The following is a 26,667-nucleotide window of genomic DNA, read 5'->3' as shown; positions in this document are numbered from 1 at the left end:
TCGACCAAATTTCCATTCTTATATTAATAAATGAGAAATGCCTGTGTCATCAATCACCTTTAGTCCTAAGTTTTATAGATTATGAGCAAGCGTTTGACTCAGCTGACAGAAGAGGTTTAGTGAAGGTTCTATCCTTGTTTGGTACACCAGACAAATACATTAAAGTGATGAGAGTTGTGTATGAGAGGAACATTGTTGCGGTTAATGTTGGGAATGGAGTTGGTAGCTGGTTTCATATTAAATCTGCGAGATAGAACGCAATCCGAGGATTGCGTTCTATCCCCATTTATATGGATCATTTTGATGGAACACAGCAAAGACAACGGGAAAATACGGAATCAAATGGGAAAGTAAAACTTTCCTAGACTTGGATTACGGCATTGAGTTATGCATCCTAGATGAAAATTTAGAAAAATGAATTAGTTTTTGGAGGGTTAAAGAGCACAAAACGAAGCATAGGAATGAAACTTAATGCTAAGAAGAATAAGTCACTAAGATTAGGAATGAGTATAGGCAAGGAAATGATGCTGGGTAACCAGAAGATCGATCAAGTGGATAGCTTCACTGACCTATGTAGCGTATAGTTAATGTGGACATATAGCCCTCAGTAGGTTCCGGTATCCGTCTGACTGACCGTGCCTCTAACAGTAAGCAGTAAGAAGAATGTGGTTCAATCAGGCTTTCAAGGTCTATAAAGAGAGAAGGGCTGAGATAACTAGGACAAGTTCTGCCGATGAAGAATGACAGATTGCCAAAGATTGTCTTTGCCGGCCAACCATCTAGGGCTAAGCGAAATAGAGGTCACCCGAAATGGGTGGAAGAATGTCGTACTGAATGATTTAAGGGGAATGGAAACTTCTCGGGAGTGTGCAAAGAGGGAGGCTTTAAATAGATTGGGATGATGGAGGAGCGTATGTAGCTTTGTTGGCCACAGGTACTGTAATGAGTTGTTGGCAGTAGTAGTAGTGGCTATATAATAGAACTTTATCAAGCGTTCACATTGTCAGATGTAGCATATATTTAATCGGAGTCATCACTCTAGGGCCCGCCAAGTACAGAGACATATGCCTTCAATGTATTATTTTTTCCCAGGCAATTTCGTATGGAAGGGCTGGTCATCGAAACTTCAGAGGGGCTCATTCGAATGAAAATTGAAAGTTCCAGTGTCATTTTTAAGAGCTGAAAGTCATCTTAATTTTGAATTGACCATTTTGTTAGAAATAGTCTAAGGACTAAAGAGCATGCCTCGGGGATGGCTTAACCCCCGTAATCACAAGGGAAAAGATCGTATGCAATGAAAATTACCAACCGTTTGCACGTACGTTTTATAATAGGAAGGGAGGGGGGTACTTAATATCGGATGTGCAATTGGCTCAAAACTTTCAGGACCGTTCTCTTGATTTAAAAAAAAAATCGAAGGTTTCAATAAGGGAGTGGAGGGAGGGATGGTTAACCCAGAAATGGGCCAAAAGAATTTTGTCTTGCAAATGAGACGTAAGTCCTTGGGTCAACAGGAGCTCAATGGTGAAAAAACTATTCCAAGGCACCCTCTCCCCCAAAAAAGGACCAAAAAGATTCCACAGATTACTCAAAACTCGCATTCTTAAGTCTGAGAGGCAAGGGGACCCCAATATCGAAGGAAGAATAAAAACAAATATTGATTCCGGATCAGAAAAGCGACAAAAACTTTTCTCCTGGCTTGTTCGCACAGAAGGGATAATTTAGAAACTTGGGAGGGGGGTAATTAGACTGAAAATAGAAAGTCCTAGAGCTCTTTTTAAGGACCAAACGTAATCTTTGGGCAACCAAACTTCATCCTATACCCTTTTTTGCTATCCGGTCAGTCGTAACCCCCTTGATGTTGGATCGAAATTAAGAAAAAAATATGCACAGAGGAAAAAGGGGTAAAGCTGGTCGTGTTAATTTAAACGGTATTAGGTTGCACAACATACATCTTAAAGGAGAATGGAAGAAAAAGAAAAATATGTTTCCAGTTCGCAAATGTTTTTAATGAGCAGTTCTTTGTAAAAGAATGATTTTGTTATACTTCTAAGGTACGAAAAAAAAAGATATAAAAAGCAACGATTTCTAGCAAGTTTTAAATGAGGTTGTCGCTTCCTATGGCATAGTGCATTTGCACATGTATTTTCGGTTAGAGCATTAAATATAAACCCACCTAAACATAGCAAAATATCTTTGTTTCGTATTTTTACTTGAAAAGGACAGCAAAATTCCCCCTACCCCTGGATTTTGCAAAATACATTTTGACCCTCACCTGTAATAATTTGGGAACAACTTGAATTATTCAGTTAAGTCTTTCACGGAGCGTTGAGGAGGAACAATTGGACGTTGAACTATGACTTGGGGGGACAGGGTAAAGCTAACTCAAAAGACACTATTAGCATCCAGGTTATCAAAATATTAAATCGGCAAAATTTCAGGAACGGCTGTAGAAACTTTTAGGTAGTTTATAAAAAATAAGGCAGAGGGTTTAAGGGAGCTTTGTGTTGAATTATTTTGTGTTGAACAGGGGCTATATATGGTTTGTCGTCAATTAATCTAAAGGTTTTTGCACTATAAGCTGCAATAGGACTAGGAATCTAATCACGGTTAAGAAGCAAGGTATATCAAGACACTATGCGTTGCCAGGTTTTCATAATCGTATATATGCGTTACCTTGGGAACAACTAGAGGGTTGCTGAACACTCGCGGTTTTTTTCTTTTGGAAGGGGGGAAGAGTGCCATATGGATCTCAAAGTCTGTGAAGGACTAAACATATTTGATCTCAAATCTACCAAAAAGTTTCGATACTTTAAGCCCTTGTTGGACTAGAATCTATTCATGGTACAGTAATGATATAAATAAAAAGATACTATATGTATCTAAGTAAACAATAATAGGATATTCGCAGTATCTAAAAAAGACCCGGGAAATAGACTTGAAAATTTCAGCTGTTGGGGGGCGGGGCTAAAAAAATTGATCGCTGATCCACCTTAACGTTTTGCACTAAAGTCTTTATGGGATCTAATATTTTTTCCCGGTTAACTAGCAAGGTAATTCACAAGATAGCCTACTAACTGTTACCAGGTGATCCAAACTGCGCATCTGCAATATTAAGGGAACGGCGTTGAGAATACATTTGAAACTTTCAGGAGTGCTGAGAAAGGATGTAGATATAGAACCTGGACTTGGGGAGGGGTCTAGAACCTACTCCAAACGAAGTAGCAATGTAGACTGAAGGAAGCCAAGTTTGCCCAGGCTCTTCACAAGATAGCCTATTAACTGTAACCAGGTGATCAAAATTGCGCATCTGCAATATTCAGGGAACGGCGTTGAGAATAAATTTGAAACTTTCAGGAGTGCTGGGAAGGGATGTAGATATAGAATCTGGACTTGGGGGGGGTCTAGAACCTACTCCAAACGAAGTAGCGATGTAGACTGAAGGAAACCATTTTTGCCCAGGTTGTACAATCAGCCTATCCGTATTTCGCAGGAATAGCTTTGGAGATCAAACTAAATTTTTTGATGCGGGGGGGGGGGTTTAAGTTACACTCAAATTGAAGGTAGTTGCTAATAGGAAGCAACATAACTTCATATTCTGCGTTTACAATGAAGGGTTGGACGACGGGGTGCATCTCCGGTACGCCTAAAATTATGTCTTGAAACTAATAGTACGTTCGATTATTACTTATCCAACAAGAACAATTGCGTATTCTGAGCTTTCAAAATACGTACAGGACGTAAGAGGTAAAAAGTATTACTACTTGAAACGGCCTTGATTAGTTGTCGCATAAGTTATACCTGCTAGCCAGTTAACATAAGTTATGTTTACAGTGGAGTGCAGTTGATTAGTGTTGTTATTCACCTAGTTGCCTATAGGATTTTTATTCTGGGTACAACATGTGCACATTAAAATCTATAGGAATCCTGTAGTTGCCTATAGGATTTCAGTTGATAAGTTGCTGGATAAGTGTTTGTTGTTATCTTTTACGGCTTACTCCCAGGCAACCCATATTTTAAGCGAATTACTCAGATCAAAGATGCTCGAAAGTACTGTAAGTTTTGAATTCAATCCAGTCTGATGCCTAGGCCACATTATTGTCACATCTGTCGATAAAATCAAAATTACGCACGACTACAGCGTCAATTATGTTCGTTGTTCGTAATTTCAAAGGCTGAACATTATTCAACTTTCAAACATAAATTTCTAGACTGAACAATCAGAATCAAGGTTTAAGGCATACTTTTTAAAACAAGAAAAGACAGAAACTTAGAATAGCGGTTCTTCTATCTTTGAGAGGAATCTGACAAAGTTAGGAGGACGAAGTATTAGTAGAGACCATTTGGAGACAAATTAGTGCTGGTGAAAACTCTTTAAACTAATTTCTCGCAATTTCAATTTTCCGCTTTTTAAATGCAAATGTGAGGATAAAATCAAGAAAAATTCCCTTTCATTCATGAAATTTGGCCTTCCTTATTGACAGATGTGACCATGATGTGGCTCGGGCATGAGTTTAGCCCGGATGGAGTTCTATGTCCAAATAAGTCCATTTTTACCCCTTGTTTAGTTTGACTCTTCGTCACAGTTCTACTTTTTGAAACAATAGAAAACTTTAGCGCAAAGAGCGAGGCAGGATAAAGAATTGCAAAAGCCATAACGGGATATGACAGTGCCAAGAACAGAATATATATATATATATATATATATATATATATATATATATATATATATATATATATATATATATATATATATATATATATATATATATATATATATACTAGCTGTTGGGGTGGCGCTTCGCGCCACCCCTACACCTAGTTGGTGGGGCACTTCACGCCCCCCAAGCCCCCCCCCGCGCGCGTAAGTCGTTACGCACCATATTAGTTACGCGCCATTGTAGTTGTGTCCCTGTGTCCCACCTGTGAATAGAGATAGATATAAATATATGTTTTTAACTACGTAAAACATGCGAATATACAACATTCTTCACTGTCCCATTGTCTGTGCATATAAATAGATTGTCAGGTTTACTGACTCTTGAACATGCAACATATAATTGTCCATGGGAAAAACAATCCGTATTCAGATCTATACCTCATTATTCTAATGATGTGTCCCTGTGTCCCAGTCGTCATTTATATTCCCTGTGTCCCGGTCGTCATTTATATTCCCTGTGTCCCGGTCGTCATTTGTGTCCCGGTGTCCCGGTCTGTAATTTCTATTCGAACAATCCCTGTGTCCCGGTCGTCATTTATATATCCCGCCTGTGCCCCCGGCGTCCCCGTTGTAGTTGTGTCCCTGTGTCCCGGTCGTGATTTGTGTCCGGGTGTCCCAGTCCGTAATTTCTCTTTGAGGTTCCCGGCCGTCACTTATATTCCCTCTGTCTCGGTCGTCATTTGTGTCCCGGTCTGTAATTTCTCTTTGAGTGTTTTTTCTTTTTAGTTTTTTTTTAGTTTTTTACCTTTTTTCTTTTTTCAGTTTTCTTTTTCTTCTTTATTTTTCAGCGTCACTATGAAGTACATATCGACGAACCTTTGTTTTTTTAACTTAAATCTGGTAGGCATTGATGACCTTATCCAAGTAAAAATCCCAAACCCAATCATCATCGCTATCATTTTCAGTTTTGATATGTTTTGACTCTCGCTGTCCAGGTGGATTTTCATCTAACTGCGCGGTTTTGCGTTCTTTAGCCACAAGCCTGTTTTCTTGCTGTTCTTGTCATTCCCCGGCACGCTTTCTTTTCTTACTTTCTCTATCAGCTGCAAGCCTGTTTTCTTGCTGTTCTTGTGATTCCTCGGAACGCTTTCTTTTCTTACTTTCTCTATCAGCAGCAAGTTTTTTGGCATAAACTCTTTGAGCAGCTTCCTCGGCTGTTGCCATTGTAGGTTCTTCAGTCATTTTACAATTAAACATTTTTCCGTGAACATATGTCTTAAATACCGTTAATGACGTCACCGTCATAGCAAAAATGACGACAACTAACTTCATGACGTCAGTCGACACAGAAACATGACGTCACCTGACAGACAGACAACTTATTTATATATATATAGATATATATACAAGTTACCTCCAATCCCTATCAGTGTAGAGACCTTGGGAGTTCAGAATAATGATTACAAAAGCCATGACGGGATATGTCAGTGCCAAGAACAGAAAATATATATATATAAAAATTACCTCCAATCCCCATCAGCGTAGAGACCTTGGGAATTCAGAATAATGATTACAAAAGCCATGACGGGTTTTACAGCGCAAAATTGAAGAGTAGCTTGTTTACAAAATCGTAGGAACTCAATGGAGTATGTCCGGCCGACCAAGCAACATGTGCAGTAGAACCAAGAGCTCCTAAATCAGACAAATGTGTTATTCTGTACAATATACTGTTTTCTGATACGAGTTATATTATATTACATTTTTTATTTACTATACGTAATTATTATTATTCGTCACCCTATACTTAGCTGTACATCATATTATATGTTACTTTACAAAATACTACTAACAACTAATAACTAATAACAACTCGCAACTTGCTGCGAGTTAAAAGTATTAGTTAATAACTTCTACTAACAACTCGCTGCACCACCAAGCCGCCTGAGATCAACACAACAGCAAACACTCCTTTTCCACCCCAACTGATTAGATATTCAATCTTTACCCCTTCCCATTAAATTTCAATTTCCTTTAAATTTTTCCTTATGGCCTCTTCCATACCGATTTTGGGTCATATCATACCCCAACTAGGCATTTCTAAATCCTGATGCTTTCTTCGTTATATTTAGATTACGTTATTAAAAATTGTACACGTATTAACCTGAAGGAAGCTTAAAGGCTATTAACTTGGTAGCATTTTTGGGTCGTCCTCTAGGCATATTTTATACCAATGAAAAATATAGTCTGAAAAACACTTTTTATACAGTGTATAACGTCATCGTAATACTACCATGTCTCTTTTTTGGTGTTTAAGTGCATTCGAACATAATTTTATTCACATGAAAAACAATTTTCTTTTTCAAAATTAAGGCTCTAAAGTAAAGTCAGCCAAAGGGTGCACGTCCTGCCCACGACCCACAAAAACATTAACAAGGCCCAGCGATGGGGCATGTGCCCGACGTTGGGAGCCAGGGTCTAAACAGTCAAAACTATTCCAAGCCGATGAGAAAGTTATTTGGAAGACATTAATCTAAAAAGAAAGGCGCTTCATATTCCCAACTTATTCCGACATTTTCACCAATTAGAGATTTTGTCTTTGTCTTCATATCAAAGACCGAAAGCTTTGAACTAATGTCCATGAAACCGTCACTCACCCTATGAACGACCCTGACTCTACTACTATCCCAAACCTAACTAAGGTAGTTCAAAAAAGTGGACATACTGGACATTTTTATTACCTTTTTTCTGGACACGTCTAAATCAAAGATAAAAATACAAAAAAAAATTTTTCTACAAACAAAAATGGTTTAATAATTAACGTTATAATTTTGGTAGGCAACACTAGGTGGCGCTAGTTCTTTTTTTCTTCTTTTTTTTCTCAGATACAAAGTTAAGTTTCTTTCTTTAAGCCACACTCTACTGCTCAACCTCCATTAACTTATGCTCATCCATCGTCCAGTTTCAACCAAATTCTGGCCATTTAGGGACTCAAACACTACTTTTTATAACCTTTTTGTCGCAATTGCAGACCCCGCTACTAAGATAAACCTTCTGCGTCACTAATCTCGTCATCCAATCACACAGACATGTTGATATTCTCTCAAGAAATCAATAAGTGAACTTAGTGGGAACATTCGCTTATGTTAGTTTTAAGACACTCCTCACCTAGATGAAAAAAATGTGGTCCCCTACATTGTTGAAAAACAAATAAATATTGAACATACGACATAAATAATGAAATAATGCCTCAAATAGATAGTGAAAAATTATAAAAGAAAATATAAATAAATAAAAGAATAAATTATAAGTAAAAATAAATAAATATCGCAATTGTTTGCCTCTTCTTATTCCGTTTACCAGTTCCTCCATTTTCCACCTTTGTGTTTTCATTGACATTAATTTCTTTTTATAGTTTTTTAGTTTAATTGGTTTTTAGTACATTTGACAGGTCATGATTTTTGTATTATATATTTTGTTTTCTCTCTTTCTCGTTTTATTTTATTAATGTTATTACACGATGGTTCTACCAATTATTCAACAAATGACTATTGAGTTGTCATCGTTATGTGTCAATGTGATAGTTTTATATGGATGTTTGTTTTACACACTTTTATTTTGACGTCAGATTGTTATAACTTTTTTTTCAATTCATCATCCTTTCTTCCTTTCTGTTAATGAATACTGTTTCTTAACACAGGAAAGATATCCAAGAAATCGATGCATATTATAGGTATTTTACTTGATTTGTAAAGCTAAAAAATATAAACAGTAAAGACCATTATTAAGGCACTACTGGCTGAACATTCTCGAAAGCAAAAATCAAATCAACAATAGGAAACATTCAACGAAGAAGAAAACATAGTAAATAGTAAAAACAAGAAGCAAAGATCATTATTGAGGCACTGCAGGCTAAACATTCTTGAAAACAAAGATTAAATCAAAAACAGGAAACTTAACGGCGAGGAAAAATAGCAAAACCTTAATGACGAAAACATTAAAGGGTGAAAGAAGAAACTGTTAAAGATGAAGAAAATTGGAAAAAAAAATCAAAATTCAGGCTTATCTTGCAGGTCTTTTCTAAGAAGGACAATAACAACAAAAAAGAAGAAGAAAGACAAAATGAAACTAAACAAAAGAAGAGAGCACAGTAACCACAAAACACTAAACACAAGAAACACAATAATCAACAGAAAAGGTTCAATACGTCTTAAATTGCACACCATAGTTAATGGATAAGATTTAATTTTGCAATTCCATTCTTTAGCTTTTTCCGTTGCACATTAATTCGCCAAAAAGACTGAAAAATATTGTATATTCTCCCTTTCTTTTTGTTTTGTCGTTTTAAATATTAGTATTCTTCATAATTATTGATTGCTTGTTATGAAGCCATTCGAAAATTATACAAGACGTTTCTTATTTGTATAACAGAATTATATTTATTAGAAGAATTTTTTAGGCTATCTTGCTTTCGATTTTTAATCTTGCTTTAAAAAAATTATTCAATAGACAAATTTTGTATTTACAATTTCAAACTTTTCATTTTTTTTTTTTTTTTTAACTAGCTAAAAGGCTACCAAACGCAGTTTCAAACCTAACCTGTATACAAATTATTTATTTGAATATTGGTAAGGCTGGAGATTTGCCTAGGTAGCTGAATTTTTATGCTTGTTTTTTTAACAGGTGGTTGTATATACTCAAATAAAAATTAGCAATGAACCTTCTTTTATTTATTTTCTCAATTGTTTGATTTATGGAGTAAATTAACTCAATTCTGAACAACTTAAATATTATTTGTACGCCTTTTGTTTTTTGTTTTTTTAGCAATCTCTGTTCTTGCAAGATTAAAAACCTTATCTACCAAAAATTCTAAAATGTGACATACATCAGGGGTTATCAAAAAAAGCAGATTTTTATGATGCTTTTGGGGTAGAGCGGAAAAGTTGGCTCTATAGGCTACATGAGTGACTTCGGTACAAAATTTCACCACCGTAGGATAATGTCTTCGATTCTGGCCAAGAACGTGAAACTTCAGAAATTTAGCAAAATCGGTCTTTTTTATCAAATGATACAGCACTCTACGGTAGTGTGTATAAGTTGCACCAAAGTATGATTCATTATAGTACAAAATTTGGCACCCCACCAACAATAAATTCTGTTCTGGCAAAGAGCCTGAAATTACCCAAAAATCACTAAATACACTGTTCATCATTACGCTTTTAGATATAAATATGATTTATCAAAAATTATTTTAGCAGCAGATTTTCCAGACCATCATTAACCACTAATGAACGATTATTCATTATTAATATTTTGATCAACCATTGAGCCACAAAATATGGTAAAATCTTTAAAATTTTCAAAGCCAGGTGGATTAGACTGCCCAATTTTAGGATCCCCGACAGATCGTGGCAGGATGCTTCCAACAAAAGAGGATGTTATTTAACACTGCATTTACGATAGCTGGCGTCTTGGATCGGAAACTAAGAACAGGCAACCTGCATTTTCTTACATCACAGAGCAAGTTGTGTGCAAAGCTGCAAACGCAGTATTCTGATGCTTCCAGTCTGGCAATTTTAAAAAAAAAAGTGTTCTTGATATGATCCTTGTATATCACAAGAAAAATATCGATATCAAGGTTGTTTATAAAAGAATATAGAAAGACATGGCAACTAAAGAAAGGGTGGAGAAGCCTAAAGAGGAATAAAAAGAAGAAGATAATGCTTTCTTTTTTATATAGCAGCTTGTAAGTGCTCCACGTTTACAGACTGCAATTGCTCGAAGGAATCCAAAGTTCCCTTTAAGGAACACACATTTCTTGCTGATCAGAGAACACAGCACCTAATGTACATTGGATCGTTCGATTTGCAAGAAACCAAAAAGCTCCAAGCAGGTGCTGAAAGGAAGACAAAAGAATCTTTCGTAGTTTTCAATCTACTGCGTCCTGCTCATTACAGCCTGATGGTGATGAGATCTCATCAACATCGACGTTATTATAAGATGATGAGGCAATGGTTAAGGATAAGGAACCAGAACTTGATGACTACGACTACAATCCCAGACCATCAACTTCATCCTCTTCGCAAATACGAAGGAAACTTATAAATACCGCCTTAAAGCCAAAGATTTGGGTATCACTTCAAGCAATGGCTGCCATAGTTGCAAGCGTTCTGCACGACGTAGTTCTGGTCACTGAATAAGATAGATTTTAGTGATTGATAAGAAAAATGTTGATAGAGAGTGTTGAGCATGCAAGAGCTTAAACGTGAGAATTCGGGAATTGACAATGACCATTGAATAGGTCTTTACTTCGATGGCCAAAATGACAAAACATTGCCAACAGAAAAAAAGATGATAAATGCTACTCAAAGAACATAGTAGAGATCCACTATTCCTTGGTGAAAGAACCAGGATCTAGCTACATTGGTCAGGTTACACCAGCTTCAGGATAAGGTCTGGCCATTTTAGAAAGCATTTACGACTATATCACAGTAAAAGCGCCCGGAGGTTTAAACCATATTCTTGTTCTAGAGTGTGATGGAACGGTCTTAAATACTGGAGTTCATAATGGGGTACTGCGTTGTCTTGAACTGAGGATCAAGAAACCTATCCAATTGGGTGTTTGTCAACTAGATTTCGACAAATTGCTTCTCCGTCACTTGTTCGAGTCCCTCGATGGTCCCACCTCCGGACCCAATTCTTACACTAGTTGCGTTAGAAAATCTTAGAAGGTGTGTTAGCTGCTTCCAGTCAAAGCATTTGAGTCATTTAACTGCGCCTTGCCATCAGATGACATATCCACTTTGAGTACGGACCAGAAGTATTCTGAGGGATATTTCTCTCGCCAATAGCTCAGGCATGTGTATTCCAGGTCTGTCCAAGCGCCATCCAGGTCCCCTAAATATGTCCCGCTGTTTGACAACTGTAGATAGGATATTAAGACTGCATGTTTCTACCACGGAACCATGATACAACTTACGTACCACAGTAGAGTTCGTTATCAGGGTGTATGTGCCATCTTAGTTCTGCATCAAAATCAATAATGCAATTAAGGATGGAGTTCGGCATCTTTACCATTGCATTCAGTCATCCAGATGCTTGGATGACTTTTTGGTTTTTGCGGTTGATTGGAACCGCAACTTCATCGACCCAGTCATTTCTTGGAAGGTTTTTTTCGCACCTCCAGAAAACATTCTGCTCGCGATGCTGAATAATAAGAGAGCATATACCAGAGTCCATGGCATTAGATGAGTCTTGAAAGCACGAGAATCAGGCGAGACGGTTGGACACGTTAGGATTAGGAAGTCCGATATTTCAAAAATAAGCTTCGAAGCAAACGACTACATCGAACTAACTGACTGATCGTCCTGTGGAATAACGCCACCATTAATACTGAAGGATTTGAAGAAGAAGAAGAAGAAGAAGTTTATTCAATACAATACAATATACAATTCAAAATGGAAATACAATACACTTATTCCCCCTCGAAAGGCTCCATAGCCAAATTTGACTACAGAAGATTTAAAAGTATGCCAACTGGACTTTTAAGAAGCTCCTATGCAACATACAAGCTGTGGAAAGAACAGTAAAACTGGTTACGGTGGCCGCAAAGAAAGTGTGTGGTAATAAAAAAATGAGATGGATTTATTCGTTCATTTCTGAAATTTAGAAAGACCATACCTGAATTTAGGTAAGAGACAGTACAAAACCTAAAGACCTGACAAAACATCCATTTTAGTACTTTAAATTTTGAATACTTATTTCTTAATTCTTAAAGCTAATAGTATGAGAATGTATGATAGTTCTGATTTATGTTTGATATATGTTAGCTAAATAAAAAAAAAAAGTGTTTGTCGATTTTTGGGTAATTTCAGGCTCTTTGCCAGGAAATAAAATATGTCCATGTTGTATAAAATAACAAACAGTAACTAACCATACATAGGCACAACTTGTTCACACTACCGCACAGTACTGTGACATTTGACAAAAAAAAAAACAAAGTGCCGATTTTGTTTTATTCGTAAACTATTATTTTCCAGATTTAGAGTTTAATAGGTCCATCTTTTTTTTATCATTGCTAGAGGATCGAGTTACAAAAAATCTAACATAGTTTTTTTTTTGGGGGGGGGGGACTTCCGGAACAGAAGACACTATCCTAGGTGGTGAAATTCTGCACGGACGTTACTTGTGTATAGAGGCTCAACCAAAATTATCATAAAAAATTCCCGTTTTTTATACCCCCTAACATATATCCTTTTGTTTCAATGACATGAAATGACACGAAAATTCTACATAACTTCCAAGAAGCATGTGGATTTTGGCTATTTTTACAGTTGATGTTAAAAATCCATCAACTACATTTTTTCTAATTCAAACTGAATCACAGAATTGATATTTTGTTTTTCTTTGTCATAGATAACCACCTGCAACTATAAACGTCAAATATTTACACTTCTTATCATAAAATTCTGTATGATTTATCAGTGGAAATTGGTTTATTATGTACTCATGCCTCAGGGCGCTTGTCCCCTTTTTAAGAAAAAACACAATTAAATAAATTTACTGCAGAAATAGATGTTGGAGTATATCTTGATGTATTTGAATACCCTTCCATGATATGTTTGATATATGATATGTTTATGTATGATATATGTTTATGCATGATATGTTTATGTTTATGCATGTTTTATGTTTATTTATGTTTATGTTTATGATATGTTTATGCATGATATGATGTGTTATGCATGATATGTTTGATATATGATATGTTGGGCTCTTGTCCCCTTTTTAAGAAAAAACACAATTAAATAAATTTGCTGCAGAAATATATGTTGGAGCATATCTTGATGTATTTGAATACCCTTCCATGATATGTTTATATCACAGATAAAGAAAATTCAACATATGTGTTCAACTGGCCAATCCTTCAATGTTATAAAAAAAGGTTAGTTGTTGGGTATACCTTAAAACTCTTCATTCTTGATGATGATGATGTCTGTTAGCAGAAAGTGTTGCCATATTTATTAGAATCAATTTACTGAAACGATGAATTCATATATATTAAATGAACATAAGAATTAAAACTGATAGGTAATCACAAGATGATCACTTCTTAAGCTAAATTTTAGTTTTTTAAATATCTTTTGTAAGTATCACAAGTCCTAAATAAGCTCACTTTTAACCTGCAATATTTATAAAATATCTTTAGAAGAGAACGACGATGATTTTTAGAAGATAGAAGAGAACAAATACCAAACTTATCGGTAATAAAAAAAATTGCTCATTTCGATATGTTTTATATCCCTTTTGTCCATGATTGATACACATTCTGACACCACAGAGTATGAGATATACTGGAAAACTCTGTCCCGAAATGTTCAAGAGGATCTCGAACGTGAAATATGTTTGAATACTCTTCCATCGTAGCTTTTGAAGCCTTTTTTAATTAGATAAAAATTGCCCAGATAGTATTTACTGCACTTCTCAGATTTATTTTATATGTAAATAACCCCAAGTGAAAAACAATTAATAGCCCCGTTTGGCTCAGCCTTTAAGCCATCCGACTCCCATTGTCAGGGTTGGGAGTTCAATCTCGGAGTTGATCTTTTCAGGCATTGTACTTGTTTTCGTTTCAGTCCAAAAAGTTTCCTTATGGAAGAGTAAAATAAGAATAACTTTTTCGTATGCTCGCAAATGGTCTGCGTTGGGCGGGTACCCGCCCGTGAGTGAATCTCGTGATTCACTAACGAAGTGTGAAAGTGAATCTCGTGATTCACTGTCTCGGACGGGAGTGAAATAATCAAGCAAATCGTGCTACATTTCCCATGTTATTCCCCGAGATCACTCCAGATATCCATTTAGAACTGGATCGACTCTGGCTGAGCTTACAGTAACACCAACGACTACATTTCAAACCAAATAACCAGCAACACAAGGACTTGAACCGCTAACCTCAGGATTTCAAGTCTGGAGCGCTAACCACCCGGTTAGAGAAAAAGCACTGTTTAATTTTACTCTCTGACTAGTATCTAAGAAGGACTTACTGTTTCTGATTTTCAGTTTCTTCATCTAGTCATCTTTTGAAAATAATAAGCTATTAAATAAAGCACTGCCAATAGGGGCGCCAATGCAAGGAGATGTAGTGGGGAAGGACAATGATTTTTCCTCTTTTTTTAATGGAGATGCACAAGCAGGTATTTTTCAAAATTTAGTTGGGGTCGAGTTACTTTTTTAATTTTTTTCAATGAAAACACCAAAAAAAGGAATTTTCATAATCTAGAGGAGGGACATTGCTTTCCACCCCCCAGTAAAAAGACAAATATTGAGTTAAAAGCAAGATATTGAGAATATATTCCTTTTTGAGAAACTTTAGATTTGCGAAGAAGAAATTAAACATTAGACTTGCATATGCATTCATAATTCCATTAAGGGAGGGGCGGATTTTTTTTCTTCGTAAACTAGTATTTTGAAAGTTTAAGAGTTTAATAGGTCCATCTTTTTTAAACATTGCTAGGGGATCGAGTTAAAAAGAATCTAACATAGCTTTTTTGGGGGGAGGGGGACTTCTATTTTTGTATGTCTGTCTCCTGACAGGATTTACTGCTAGTTATAATATTCTCGACATTTGCACAAAAAAAACACATTAAAATTTAATATAGATCCAAATGTTTTTCTTTTATCTATTTTACAAGCAATCCATTAACCTTTAGTCATATTTAAGCTTCTTATCGGAAAATTCCACATTGTTTATCGGTGGATATAACTTTTTGTAGACATTCTACTATTATAATAGTTTTCCTTGCGAAGTAAAAAAAGAAAATACCTTATAGGTTTTCCTCTAATCTCACTCATTATGTTTCCTTCTCCACCCAAATACTCATAGCACAACGCCAAAAAGTTATAAATGACGAATGCTGAAAACAAAAATACTATGTTTCAAAAGTTAATTCTAAAATAAATAATACGTGCTATTATCAAACTAAAAAAAATCAAAATAATGCAAAAATATACAATAAATACAAAAAGAAATGTCAAATCCTAGTCTTATATTATCATTCATTTTGTTAGAAAGGTAAATAACGCCAGCAAATCAGAACTAAACTGCCGCCAACTTTGTGTCGAGATGGCTTCAAGATGGCTTCAAGATGACTAGGTAAAATTAAAGGAATACATGCTCAAATCAGTCCAAAGGCAACCAACAATTGCTTCGCAAAGCTCAAGGTGACAGGAATTGGATTAATATATCATATTAGAATTCGTCTTTCTTCCAACACCAAGAGATCACAGCTAGCGATAACTTCTTGGAAAATGTTTACTCCGAGCCGAATTTAATCCATCAATAATGATAATAATTTATTTCTACCCCGCGTTACCAGTTAATAAGTGAGGTGCAAACACAAACGAGAGGAAAACACACATATACAGCAGAATCAATAACAGCCAAAACAAAAGAAAACGAAAACACTGCGACGAATACCCAGATAGAGGGTGAGAAACACCCAGGTTAGTGGAAACATATTTTTAGAGATTGAGGCTTTACCTGGCCAAGCAACCTATGCTATAAGCCGCCAAAAACCAACGAACTTTTTTTGGCAAATGCAACAAAAAATTGCAATATTTGAACTAAATAAACTTGAATATCTTTGATACCACAGTAGCTGCACAAAATACAAAATAGCGGCTGCAAACCGAACTGTATGGTAAAAAAAAAACTGAACTAGAGTTCAGCCAGATTTTTTCTATTGCATCTTCTGCGGTTTAGGACGATTTTAACGTTTCTAGTTTCCATTCAGCTTTTTGGTAACATCAGTCAGCGCCTGTAAGTGAAAAGTTCTGGGTTTTCAGCAGTAACCTAAGCTATGGACAATTGCTATTCGTTAAGAAGCAGGAGAGATGTAGACTCTTTTTTTTTACACTTTATGAACCGTGCTCAAGAAAGAGCATAAATGGCGCAGTTGGAAGCCATATTATTGTAAACCACTCCCAACCCAAGACTGTAAAACTAGTATAAAGTTTGTTGTATTGATTGGCATTATATGGAGGTTAGTGAACTATTTTTAAAATTTTTATTTCGATTGATGGAGCAGTATATAAGATCTATGGGTTTATGAACTGTTACAAAGTAATTGACGGAGCTATGAAGTCAGACTGGGATGATGAGAACCTCAGAAAAATTTCAGAATAGACCTGAGGTAGCAAAATTGTGCGGATAAGTTCAGGTGCATGGCAAATCCATTCTTTTTTCACGACAACTTGAATACTGAAAGATACTCCATTTCATGTTTCAAGTTGGTAAATAGTTGGCTTATGAATAAAACAAATAAAGATCCTCCTAAGCCGTTACTGGCGCATAGAGAGTCGAGTCGATATTTCAGTTGCTGAGTGTTTTTACAGGGATAAGTAGCAAGCTTGTCATCCAACATTGCTGCAGCAGGGATTGAACCCGTGTGCTCCGTATTGCCAAACAGAGCACCAATCCACTTTGCTACAACAGGTTAGTTGGCTTATGAGGAATGTGATATACTTGAGTGATGACTATAATGATTTTGTGTATTTTCAACTCAGGCTGCTGTGAAACAACGTGTTTAAGTGTGGAAGGTTATAATTGATGTGAAAAACGCAAAAAAAATAGATTTCGTAGTTTTATTTAAGTAGAGCGAGGGGTATAATCTTTTTGAGGTCAGAATTATGCAGAGATTCTGGTCTTTGCAACTGTGATGCCAATGGGCCTGATTTTTGTTCTGATTTTGGTTCGGTGAATTCTCTCATGAGACTGTCCAAAAGAATGGAAAAGTGGTAGCCAAAAAATCCATTAAAAAATTTGGCATTGAGATTCAAAAGAATAATGTATAAGAAAACTTATAACTGATCGTCCTGTGGTGGCGCAGTGGATTTGAGCTTAGATTGGTAATACGGGACCCAGAGATCGAATCACGCTGCAGGAATGCACTGCAGGGCCGACGCAGGGACCATAGTAGTCAAGAAGCGTCGTTAATTCTTAAATAAATAAATACAACTGATCAGGATAAGTGTGATGTAATAATAACAATATAAATTTATTGCCCAAAAAAAGAAAACTCGACACCATGGAGTACAAAAAGTGAAGATAGAAGAAAGCAAAAAAAAGCAACACAAAAATAATAAGCATTGAACACTATAAGCAGGAAAATTTCTTAGCCAACTTCACGAAGAATAAAAATGCAATTTGGGGTTATAAACAGAAAAATCAAGTTTCCCACGCATAAGTCATCAATAAAACTATTTATTTGAGATTGTACATCAGTAAGATCAAACCTATCCACTAATTTACTAATAATATACCATCGCTGTAAACGCAATGAAACTTTACCATATCAGAATTATGCCACTCACAGGGTACAAGAATGTGTTAGCATTGGAAAGGGCGAGAATAACTGGAGAACTAAAACTGTGATAGAACTTACATAAACCCTTTCAATTAAATCTACCTTTATCCTAACAGAGTTTGTTAAACACTCCAAAGGAGTTTGTTAAAGCCCTCGAAAAAAAAACAAGATTCAAGAACAAGTTTTCCTTGGAATCTAACGCTATGCCATTCTATTTACTTGACTATTATTCCTTCGAGGAGTGACACACCTCAAGGCCACCTTGGAGTATTGTTCTAATTGTTAGACCTCAATTTCTTCGAGAAGTACCGCTCCTGAAGGTGACTTCGTAATACTATTCTTTTTAACAGACCATAATTACTTCGAGGGGTGCCACTCCTCAAGGCCATATTGCAATGCCGTTCTATTTACTACACCGTAATTTCTTCGACAATTTCCATCCCTCAAGGCCATCTTGCAATACCGTCCTGTTTACAAGACCGCAATTCCTTCGAGTAGTGCCACTACTCATGGCTATATTACAATACCGTTCTGATAACTAAACCGTAATTTCCTCGAGAAGTGTCACTCCTCGAGGCCACTTTGCAATGTTGTTCTATATGGTTTCCCTTCCGGGAATACTAACAGAGAGATGAGCTTATGGGAAAAGGATGATATACAAAAATCTTGCAATGCCAGGACAGCTTTTATACTTAGTCAATCCTCTTCGGGGTATTTGTCTTTGTTTCAAAAAAGATGGTTTGAAGTTTACATAGTGGTTTTTAATATCGTATTTGAGAATAAATAAGCATTAGCGCATTAAGAGCTGTGCCACACATCAGACTGTTCAATAGAGGAATATAGGTCTTTAATAAGTATTGTTAGTCAATAAGTAAGAAATTAAATATATTATTATATGTAGTGTTGCTGATATTTTCAGAAAATTTTAGTTATTCTCTGGTTTGAAATTCAAGTTGAGATTTTGGATGTCGCATTTGGAGAACCAAGCATTAGGGTCTTTGTGCTAAGAGTTATGCTACACCAGAGAACAAGGAAATAAGACTGAAGAAGCGAAATTTCAAATAGAGGTGTTGAACTAGAAACAAAAAAGAAAATGAAAAGAAGTGACATTTCAAGTGCAAAAAAGAAGAAAAACAGGGTTAGAGGTGTCCCTGTGTTTTATAATTGCACTATAACAACAGACTGTCACGTATGGTTCACACAAAAATATTTTTGGATATTAATATATTTAAAAAAATTCTTTAGCCCTCCCACAAACGAAAAAATAGATAAGAGAAGGAGATAGTTTTCTCTGTTCTATAGCTGAACAGCAGTATCAACGAACTTTCTTAGTTACGGGGCCATACATAGGGGTTGTGAAGCCTAGGACAAAATTAACCTCAATTCTCCCTGAAAATTTTATGTGAACTAGTAAATTACCAACGCAATCCTCTTATAGAAAAAAATCTTGGATACGCTCCTTCCCGTTCAAAGTGCCTAGGCAACTTGTCTAGACCCTTTGAACGACCATGTTAATGCACATGTACTCACGAAAGAACTTTCAGGTATAAATGTCATTGATTGTTTCCGCAGCTAGATAAGTATTCTCCAAAATAAGAAAGAAAGAGGGTAAACAACCTTTGGACCACCTTATTTTTATAATTTTGTGGATTTTACGTTTGAGTGAAGTTTTGTAATGTTCTCTCGCACAGTTCTCTCCAAAGTACGAATGCCAAAAGACGTATCATTCTTGAAATTCTCGGAAACATACCAAGAAATTCTTGAAAATCATGAAATGGGCCCGCTTGGATTCATATTATTGTTTCACCGAGAACATTTACGTTTGTGCAATAACGCGTCATTCTTGAAATTCTTTGAAACCGGTTTGCGCATTCTTGGAATGATGCCAAAAAAGTACCCGGAAACAAATCAATGGTAGTATTGACCAAAAATCCAATACCAATTGAGTATATCGATTGCAAAATTGACTTGTTACGATATTGTGACACTTAATATCAGTTGGCCAGCGTCCCAAAAACAATGCATTGATTGCCTTAGAATGTATTTCTAATAATTTTAGTGTGATTTTAAGAAATGTAAAAAAAAGTTGAAAAAATAAAAACAATTGGGGGTAGGAAGCACAAAATTTGAGGGGATGCGGCATTGGGGGCCTGGAGTGGGACAGTTGGCCCTGAAAGGGGAAACAGGACCCTGGTTGAGGATATCCGATCCTGGATGGGAATTTCGGGATCTAAAATCATGCACAAGCCCCGGTAATGGAAAATAGATGTGCTCAGGACCACTATATTGCAAAAAAGATACCTCATTGTATCAAGTCATAATTACCAAAAATCAACAATCGGCTCGATACCATTAGAGTACAGAAAGACCTCTTTAGATTTTATGTTAGAATCTATATCAAAACTTCGTTTATCATTCATCATGTCACTTCAAGCTCACTTCAATTACTGAACAACATAAATGGCAAACGAAACTCAGATAATAATGCTTCCAGAAATTTCCATATCAACCAGAAATAATTACATAATATCAGATACACGACAGACCCGATGTCTCCAACAGCACATTGGGATAGAGTCCCACTTAAAGTACATACAAATATACGAGAGGTTAGTGACCCAGATAGCACACCAGGATAGGGCTGACTTTAAACTCACAAACAGGATACTACTCATATAAGGTTTTTATATAAGAGGTTGTCGTATAAACTTAAGAGGGGGCTCATGTAAGGAGAAAATAAAGTTCTAGTTTCCTTTTAAGAGCTGAAATTCTGGCTGAAAAAAATGGAATAAGGATTTGTTTGCCTATAAACACAATTTCTAAAGTCTGACCCTTAATGGGACTAAATGAAGAATAGAATTACTTAATAAAATGACAAATTTAGGTAATAAAAATTAAGTAGAATATACGACAAAGAAAATAAGAATGGAAACTAGACGACAGACTAAATGGAAAACGGGGTAAAGAGGAACTTTAGGACCATGGAATATATTAGAAAACTACAAAAAATTAAGATTCAGAAAAAAAAACAGCCAAGAGTGAAATTTTAAAAGCTAAAATGACCGCATACAAAAATCATTAAAAGAAAGGCATTTACATGTTCAGGCAGTACAGGCATTACATGAAAGTAGAACTAAATTAAAATAACAATAATCAGCTTTTTGAAAGGAAAAAGAAGGGGAACAAAAATACAAAATCTAAAATGGTCAAAATTTATCAATTTGTCGGGCTGAGGTGGCAGCCAATCCCGCGAAACCTTTCCAGGTAGAAATTATTTTCAACTATTCGTAAATTCAATGGTAATCTTGTATTACGGAATCATTCATGATGTCAGTGAAACAATACAGTCCGTTCTGTGACAGCCCTCACATCTGGTCGTTTGAGATAACAACTGAGCCAACAGCATTTTCAGCTTCTAAGTTGTTTGATTGAGATAGCAAGTCATTGATGAAATTACGTTCTTAGAAATACATTCTAGGCAATCAATGTATTGTTTCTGAGACGCTGTTCATTTTGTGTTAGGTGTTACTACATTATAAAAAGTCATTTGTGCAATCAATCTCTCATTTATATGGTATTCATATGGTAAATCAATCAAGGATTTGTTTCCGGGCGCTTTTTTGGCATCTTTCCGAGAATATACATAACATGGTAATATTTTTTGTGAACAGAAAAATACACTGTTCTTCCATAAGACCAAAAAAAAATTATCTAAAAATATATTGAATGTTATACGTTTTCATTAGTCCAATACAACATAATTACGTTTATCTCCAAAACTAATGCCCCGAGTACTCAGTTAGCTTGCACATCCAACTAACCAAAGCAAGTTCAGTTTTCAGTGATCGTGCTAACTTAAAAGGGCTCGACTGAAAGGAAATCGCCATATCATGTTAAGTAACAAAAGGACCTAACTGCAAGAAAGTGGTATCTGAGCTAATTTTGTCAAAAGAGAGTCAAAATTACAGATACTAGGAATTCAAAAATCGTCAATCGATTTTTCATAGTCTAAACCTTAAAAGGGATGTTTGACCCCCTCCAGTGCCACGGCGAACCACTATTCTCTAAATCTTTTTATTTTCAATGTATTACCTTAAATTAGACATCCTTTTCTCAAACAACCCTGTCTTTCTGTGACGAACAAATAAACGTTCAACTAGGGATAAATCCATTTAGTTGTACAGTGAAAACAGGCAAAAAGTATAGATATTTCGAAAGAAATATCTATACTTTTGTGCCTATTATCAGAGTCCAAATAAAAAGATTTATGTCCATTATTTAAGAATTAACGACGCTTCTTGACTACTAAGGTCCCTGCGTCGGCCCTGCAGTGCATTCCTGCAGCATGATTCGATCTCTGGGTCCCGTATTACCAAGCTAAGGTCAAATCCACTGCGCCACCACAGGACAGATTTATGTCCATTTGAACGTTTATTTGTTCATTCAAATCTTCCCTAGCCATGATCAGCATTCTCTAAGAAATTCCAAAATTGGGTTCTTAAAAATTACTTTACATAAGGGAATATCAGACTAATATAAAAAAGTAAAAATATTTCTTCTAGTTTGGGAATACAAAATATACTACTATTTTTCTCAATTATTAAAGATAAATTTCTATCATAAACTCAATTTTTACCTAATACGAAACACTTGCAGTTTGGGGAAGCTGTTGCACTGCATCAGCCATTCTTTGACACTTATGATGAAATGTGTTCAACTTGGTGATTACGAAGACATTAGCTTCTCAAGTCGTGAAATAAGACATGGCTTCATAAAAAGAAAGTGGTATTTGAGCTAATTTTGTCAAAAGAGAGTCAAAATTAAAGATACTAGTAATTCAAAAATCGTAAATCGATTTTTCATAGTCTAAACCTTAAAAAGAATGTTTGATCCCCCCCCCCTAAATGCCGTGCCGAACCACTATTCTCCTAATCTTTTTATTTTCAACGTATTACCTTAAATTAGACATCCTTTTCTCGGACCATCCTCCCTTTCTGTGTCAAACAAATTAACGTCCAAATAGGGATAAATCCATTTAGTTGGACATTGAAAACAGGCAAAAAGTATAGATATTTCGAAAGAAATATCTATACTTTTGTGTCTGTTATCAGAGTCCAAATAAAAAGATTTGTGCCCATTTGAACGTTTATTTGTTCGTTCAAATCTTCCTTAGCCATGATCAGCATTCTCTAAGAAATTCCGAAATTGGGTTCTTAAAAATTACTTTACATAAGGGAATATCCGACTAGTATAAAAAAGCAAAAGTATTTCTTCTATTTTGAGAATACAAAATATACTACTATTTTTCTCAATTATTAAAGATCAATTTATATCATAAATTCAATTTTTACCTAACACAAGACACTTGCAGTTTGGAGAAGCTGTTAGCAATTCTTTGACAATTATGACGAAATCTGTTGAACTTGGTGATTACGAAGACATTAGCTTCTCAAGTCGTAAAATAAGACATGGCTTCATAAAAAAGGTATTTGGAATCGTAATGTGTCAATTAATTCTGAGTCTTGGTATTCTTTCATTGTTTGTTTATATACCCGCAGTACGACAATTTGTAGTAGTACACCCATACCTAGTTTGGATAGCTTTGATAGTTCATATCGTAATTGCAATTGTTCTTATATGCTGGGAAGAAGCCAGAAAGAAATATCCTTGGAACTATATTATTCTTGGGTTGTTCACACTCAATATGGGCTTTTTGCTTGGTGCTACAAGCGCTAGATACAGTGCTGATGAAATTTTTATAGCAGTTGCGGCCTGTATTGCCGTCTGCCTTGCTCTTATCCTATTTGCCATGCAAACGAAATATGATTTTACAACGTTTGGTGGCATACTTTTCAGCGTTTTAATAATCTTTATTATTTTTGGACTTGTACAATTATTTTTTCCTGGAAAAGTGATGAATATGATATATTCAGCTTTCGGTGCATTACTGTTTTCATTTTATTTGGTGTATGACGTACAGCTTATGATGGGGGGTAACCATAAATATGCAATTTCACCCGAGGAGTACATACTTGCGGCATTAAATATATATTTGGACATTATTAATATTTTTTTATATATGCTGAGTCTTGTCTCTGGATCTAAATCAGCTACCTAAAGGAGTTTTTGTTAAAAATTATACATTGTTTCAAACCAGAAATTGATTAACCTGACAACATGGAAATGGACTTACCAAACGGCATCTTAGCCATTTTTTCTGGTGTGTAACTTTTGATCGGGGGTGAACATAAATATATAATAATTTTAGTAACACTTTTTATTGGCTGACCCGTGGATCAGGTTTGGATTACATCTATATAGCTATAAAAAAATTAAAATCGAAACCAAATGCTATATAATTCTAGTTGTAACCTCACCTCCATTGCTTTCAGCTTGAGATTTCCCACCATAACTGTTGTCTCCGGAGTCATCGATGTAAGAAAATAAGACTGTCAATTATAGCCCATAAAATTTTCCATCCAACCAATTGAACCAAATGTCAGGGTTATTTGATTTCATACAAGCAGTAAATGCTTGTAACAAGGTACTTATACTTGAATATTACGTTTTGTTGCTAAGGAACGTGTTCGTCTTTTACCAGGTGGCAGCTATCACTGCCACCACGATTAGTCTAATTCCCATTGAATTAAAAATAGTTTGTGTTATTTGGTAACTTCTTCTAACCTTAGGGCTTAAGTTAAGGGTCCAAAAAACTGACAGGCACGTAAGCACAATGTTTTTCGAGAGAGGGGTCAATTATAAAACAAAAAATTTTCTTGACAATTTGAATAAGAAGTGCCAAGAAATTCAGGAAATTTTCGACTTTAAGGGGAGGGGTTGGGCCCGAGCCTCCTCCAGTATATGTCCCTGCTATAAGGTGTTCCAAAACCTTTGTCAAAAGTACATAGCCCTGATATTTCTGACCCAGGACTTAGAATTCTATTTCAGGGATTTTTTTTCAGGCAGGGGGATTCTACAATTGGATATTGTTTGAAAACTGCACCCGGTGGAGGTTTTCATATAATATTAAACAAATACTTCTTCTAACCTTAGGGCTTAAAATGTTGTTTATTACCGGAATTTAATCCTCACTAGGTTGCTGATAGTGTTGCAATATGTGATACTGATATGTGATACGATATAATATGTTGATACTGATACGAAATTAGTGAATAAGGTATATTGAGCACTTGACACACTTAAAGTTTTTTTATAGTCTTGTGTATGACATGCAGCTTATCATTAGAGATAAACGTAAGGATGTCGTTGGATTGGACTAATGAAAGCACAAAAAAAATATATATTTTTAGACACCATTTTTTTTTTGTCTAATGGAGGGAACACTGTATTTTCCTATTCATCGTATTTTGCTTTTTTTTTTTCTCTTTGGCTAGAGATTTTGATTTCCTACGAAAAAGTGGCGTGGGTTTAGCCGAAGAATTTCTTATGGAAAGTATGGAGCTCCGATTATTCGATTTTCCCATTTCTATTTTTCCAGTTCATGAAAAAAATTACAGTTTCTTAAAAAGATCATTTCCCTTGGACATAAGACAGCTGCCACCAAATTTATGTAGTCAATACCATTATAGTAGGGTGAAAATATTAGTAAATCTTAGCAAAATAAGAAGCTTTTTTGGGACACAACTTCTACTATCTCTTTTTCTCTGACTGGAATTGAGTAACAGGAATGAGATCACAGGCACCTCCTAAACCTTAATACATCTCTTATGGCTAAAAAATTAGTGGTTTCCATTTTCTCCTTTCTTCGTAGTAATATTAAGACGTTGGCCTGTGGTAAGAAAATCAACCGTTGATGTTAAAGAGATATTTTCAAAGAGTTTGTGGTAACAAACTGTAAGTAAAGAGCAATGTGGCTCAATAATAACCGAAACTCTAAGAAACAGAATCTTGATAACAATGGATACATGAAAAGAAATGGATTTTAACCCTTATTCAAAATAGATAAAATCCATCAAGTTTCATGATACTTGAGCCTGAGAAATTTTTTCCAATTTTTGAAAAAGGGAGAAAACAATGTAAAAATATTAAATGATCTTAATGAAAATCAGATTCGGCATATCGGAGAACCCTACTGTAGAGGTTTCGAGTTCAATTTTGCAATTTTTGTCAGGAGTAGATCACCACTATTACTATTACTAACAACTCAACGCATTACGAAGCCGCCTGAGGACAACACAGCTACGCACGCTCATCCTCCAGCCTAATTTATTCAAAATCTCCCGTTTTGCCAGCCTCCATCTTTTGACTAAATTACTTCTTATTCTAGTGAATTGTCATTTTTAAAAAATATGAAACCACATTTTTTGGGCAGTCCAAAAAGGCATTTTTTATTGTAATACAAAATTAGAATAAAAAAGTAGAGATTCTTTACTATGTTACACTTACATGAAAAATCTGTTTTTTTTTAATTTAAGGCTCTTAACGAATTTTCTCAAACTCATGTCGTATCTAGTTCTTTGCAAGATGTCATCAATACCAAAACGAGTTGTGATTCCTGCTGTTGCTTGTTTTCTAAACACATATTTCTTTGTTCTTACCTTTCGTTTTGATTCATTGGGATCTTAGTTGTCACATATCTTCTATTCGCATATATCTTATTTTTCCATTTTTGCTTATCATTACATC

General features: G+C 35.5%; 2 protein-coding genes across 3 annotated transcripts in view; one reads left to right on the top strand and one right to left on the bottom strand.

Annotated features, from left to right (window-relative positions):
• The window catches only part of LOC136040391 (transmembrane protein 184B-like), a 103,053-nt gene that overhangs the window by 65,963 nt on the left and 10,423 nt on the right, over positions 1-26,667 (bottom strand). For both annotated transcript variants that reach the window (XM_065724664.1, XM_065724665.1), the window contains exons 3-4: positions 15,480-15,570; positions 6,185-6,352 (exon numbers count right to left, since the gene is read on the bottom strand). In XM_065724664.1, coding sequence (XP_065580736.1) covers positions 6,185-6,352; positions 15,480-15,570 — 259 coding nt within the window. The remainder of the gene's footprint in view (positions 1-6,184; positions 6,353-15,479; positions 15,571-26,667) is intronic.
• LOC136040392 (protein lifeguard 1-like) lies at positions 23,193-24,704 on the top strand. The gene has a single exon (XM_065724666.1). The coding sequence runs from the start codon at positions 23,426-23,428 to the stop codon at positions 24,137-24,139; it is 714 nt and encodes a 237-aa protein (XP_065580738.1). The 5' UTR covers positions 23,193-23,425; the 3' UTR covers positions 24,140-24,704.

The sequence above is a fragment of the Artemia franciscana genome, chromosome 20 (assembly GCF_032884065.1).
Source record: "Artemia franciscana chromosome 20, ASM3288406v1, whole genome shotgun sequence".
Classification (NCBI taxonomy): domain Eukaryota; kingdom Metazoa; phylum Arthropoda; class Branchiopoda; order Anostraca; family Artemiidae; genus Artemia; species Artemia franciscana.
Note: the sequence above shows the minus strand (reverse complement) of the source record. Positions and strands in the feature narration are given on the sequence as shown.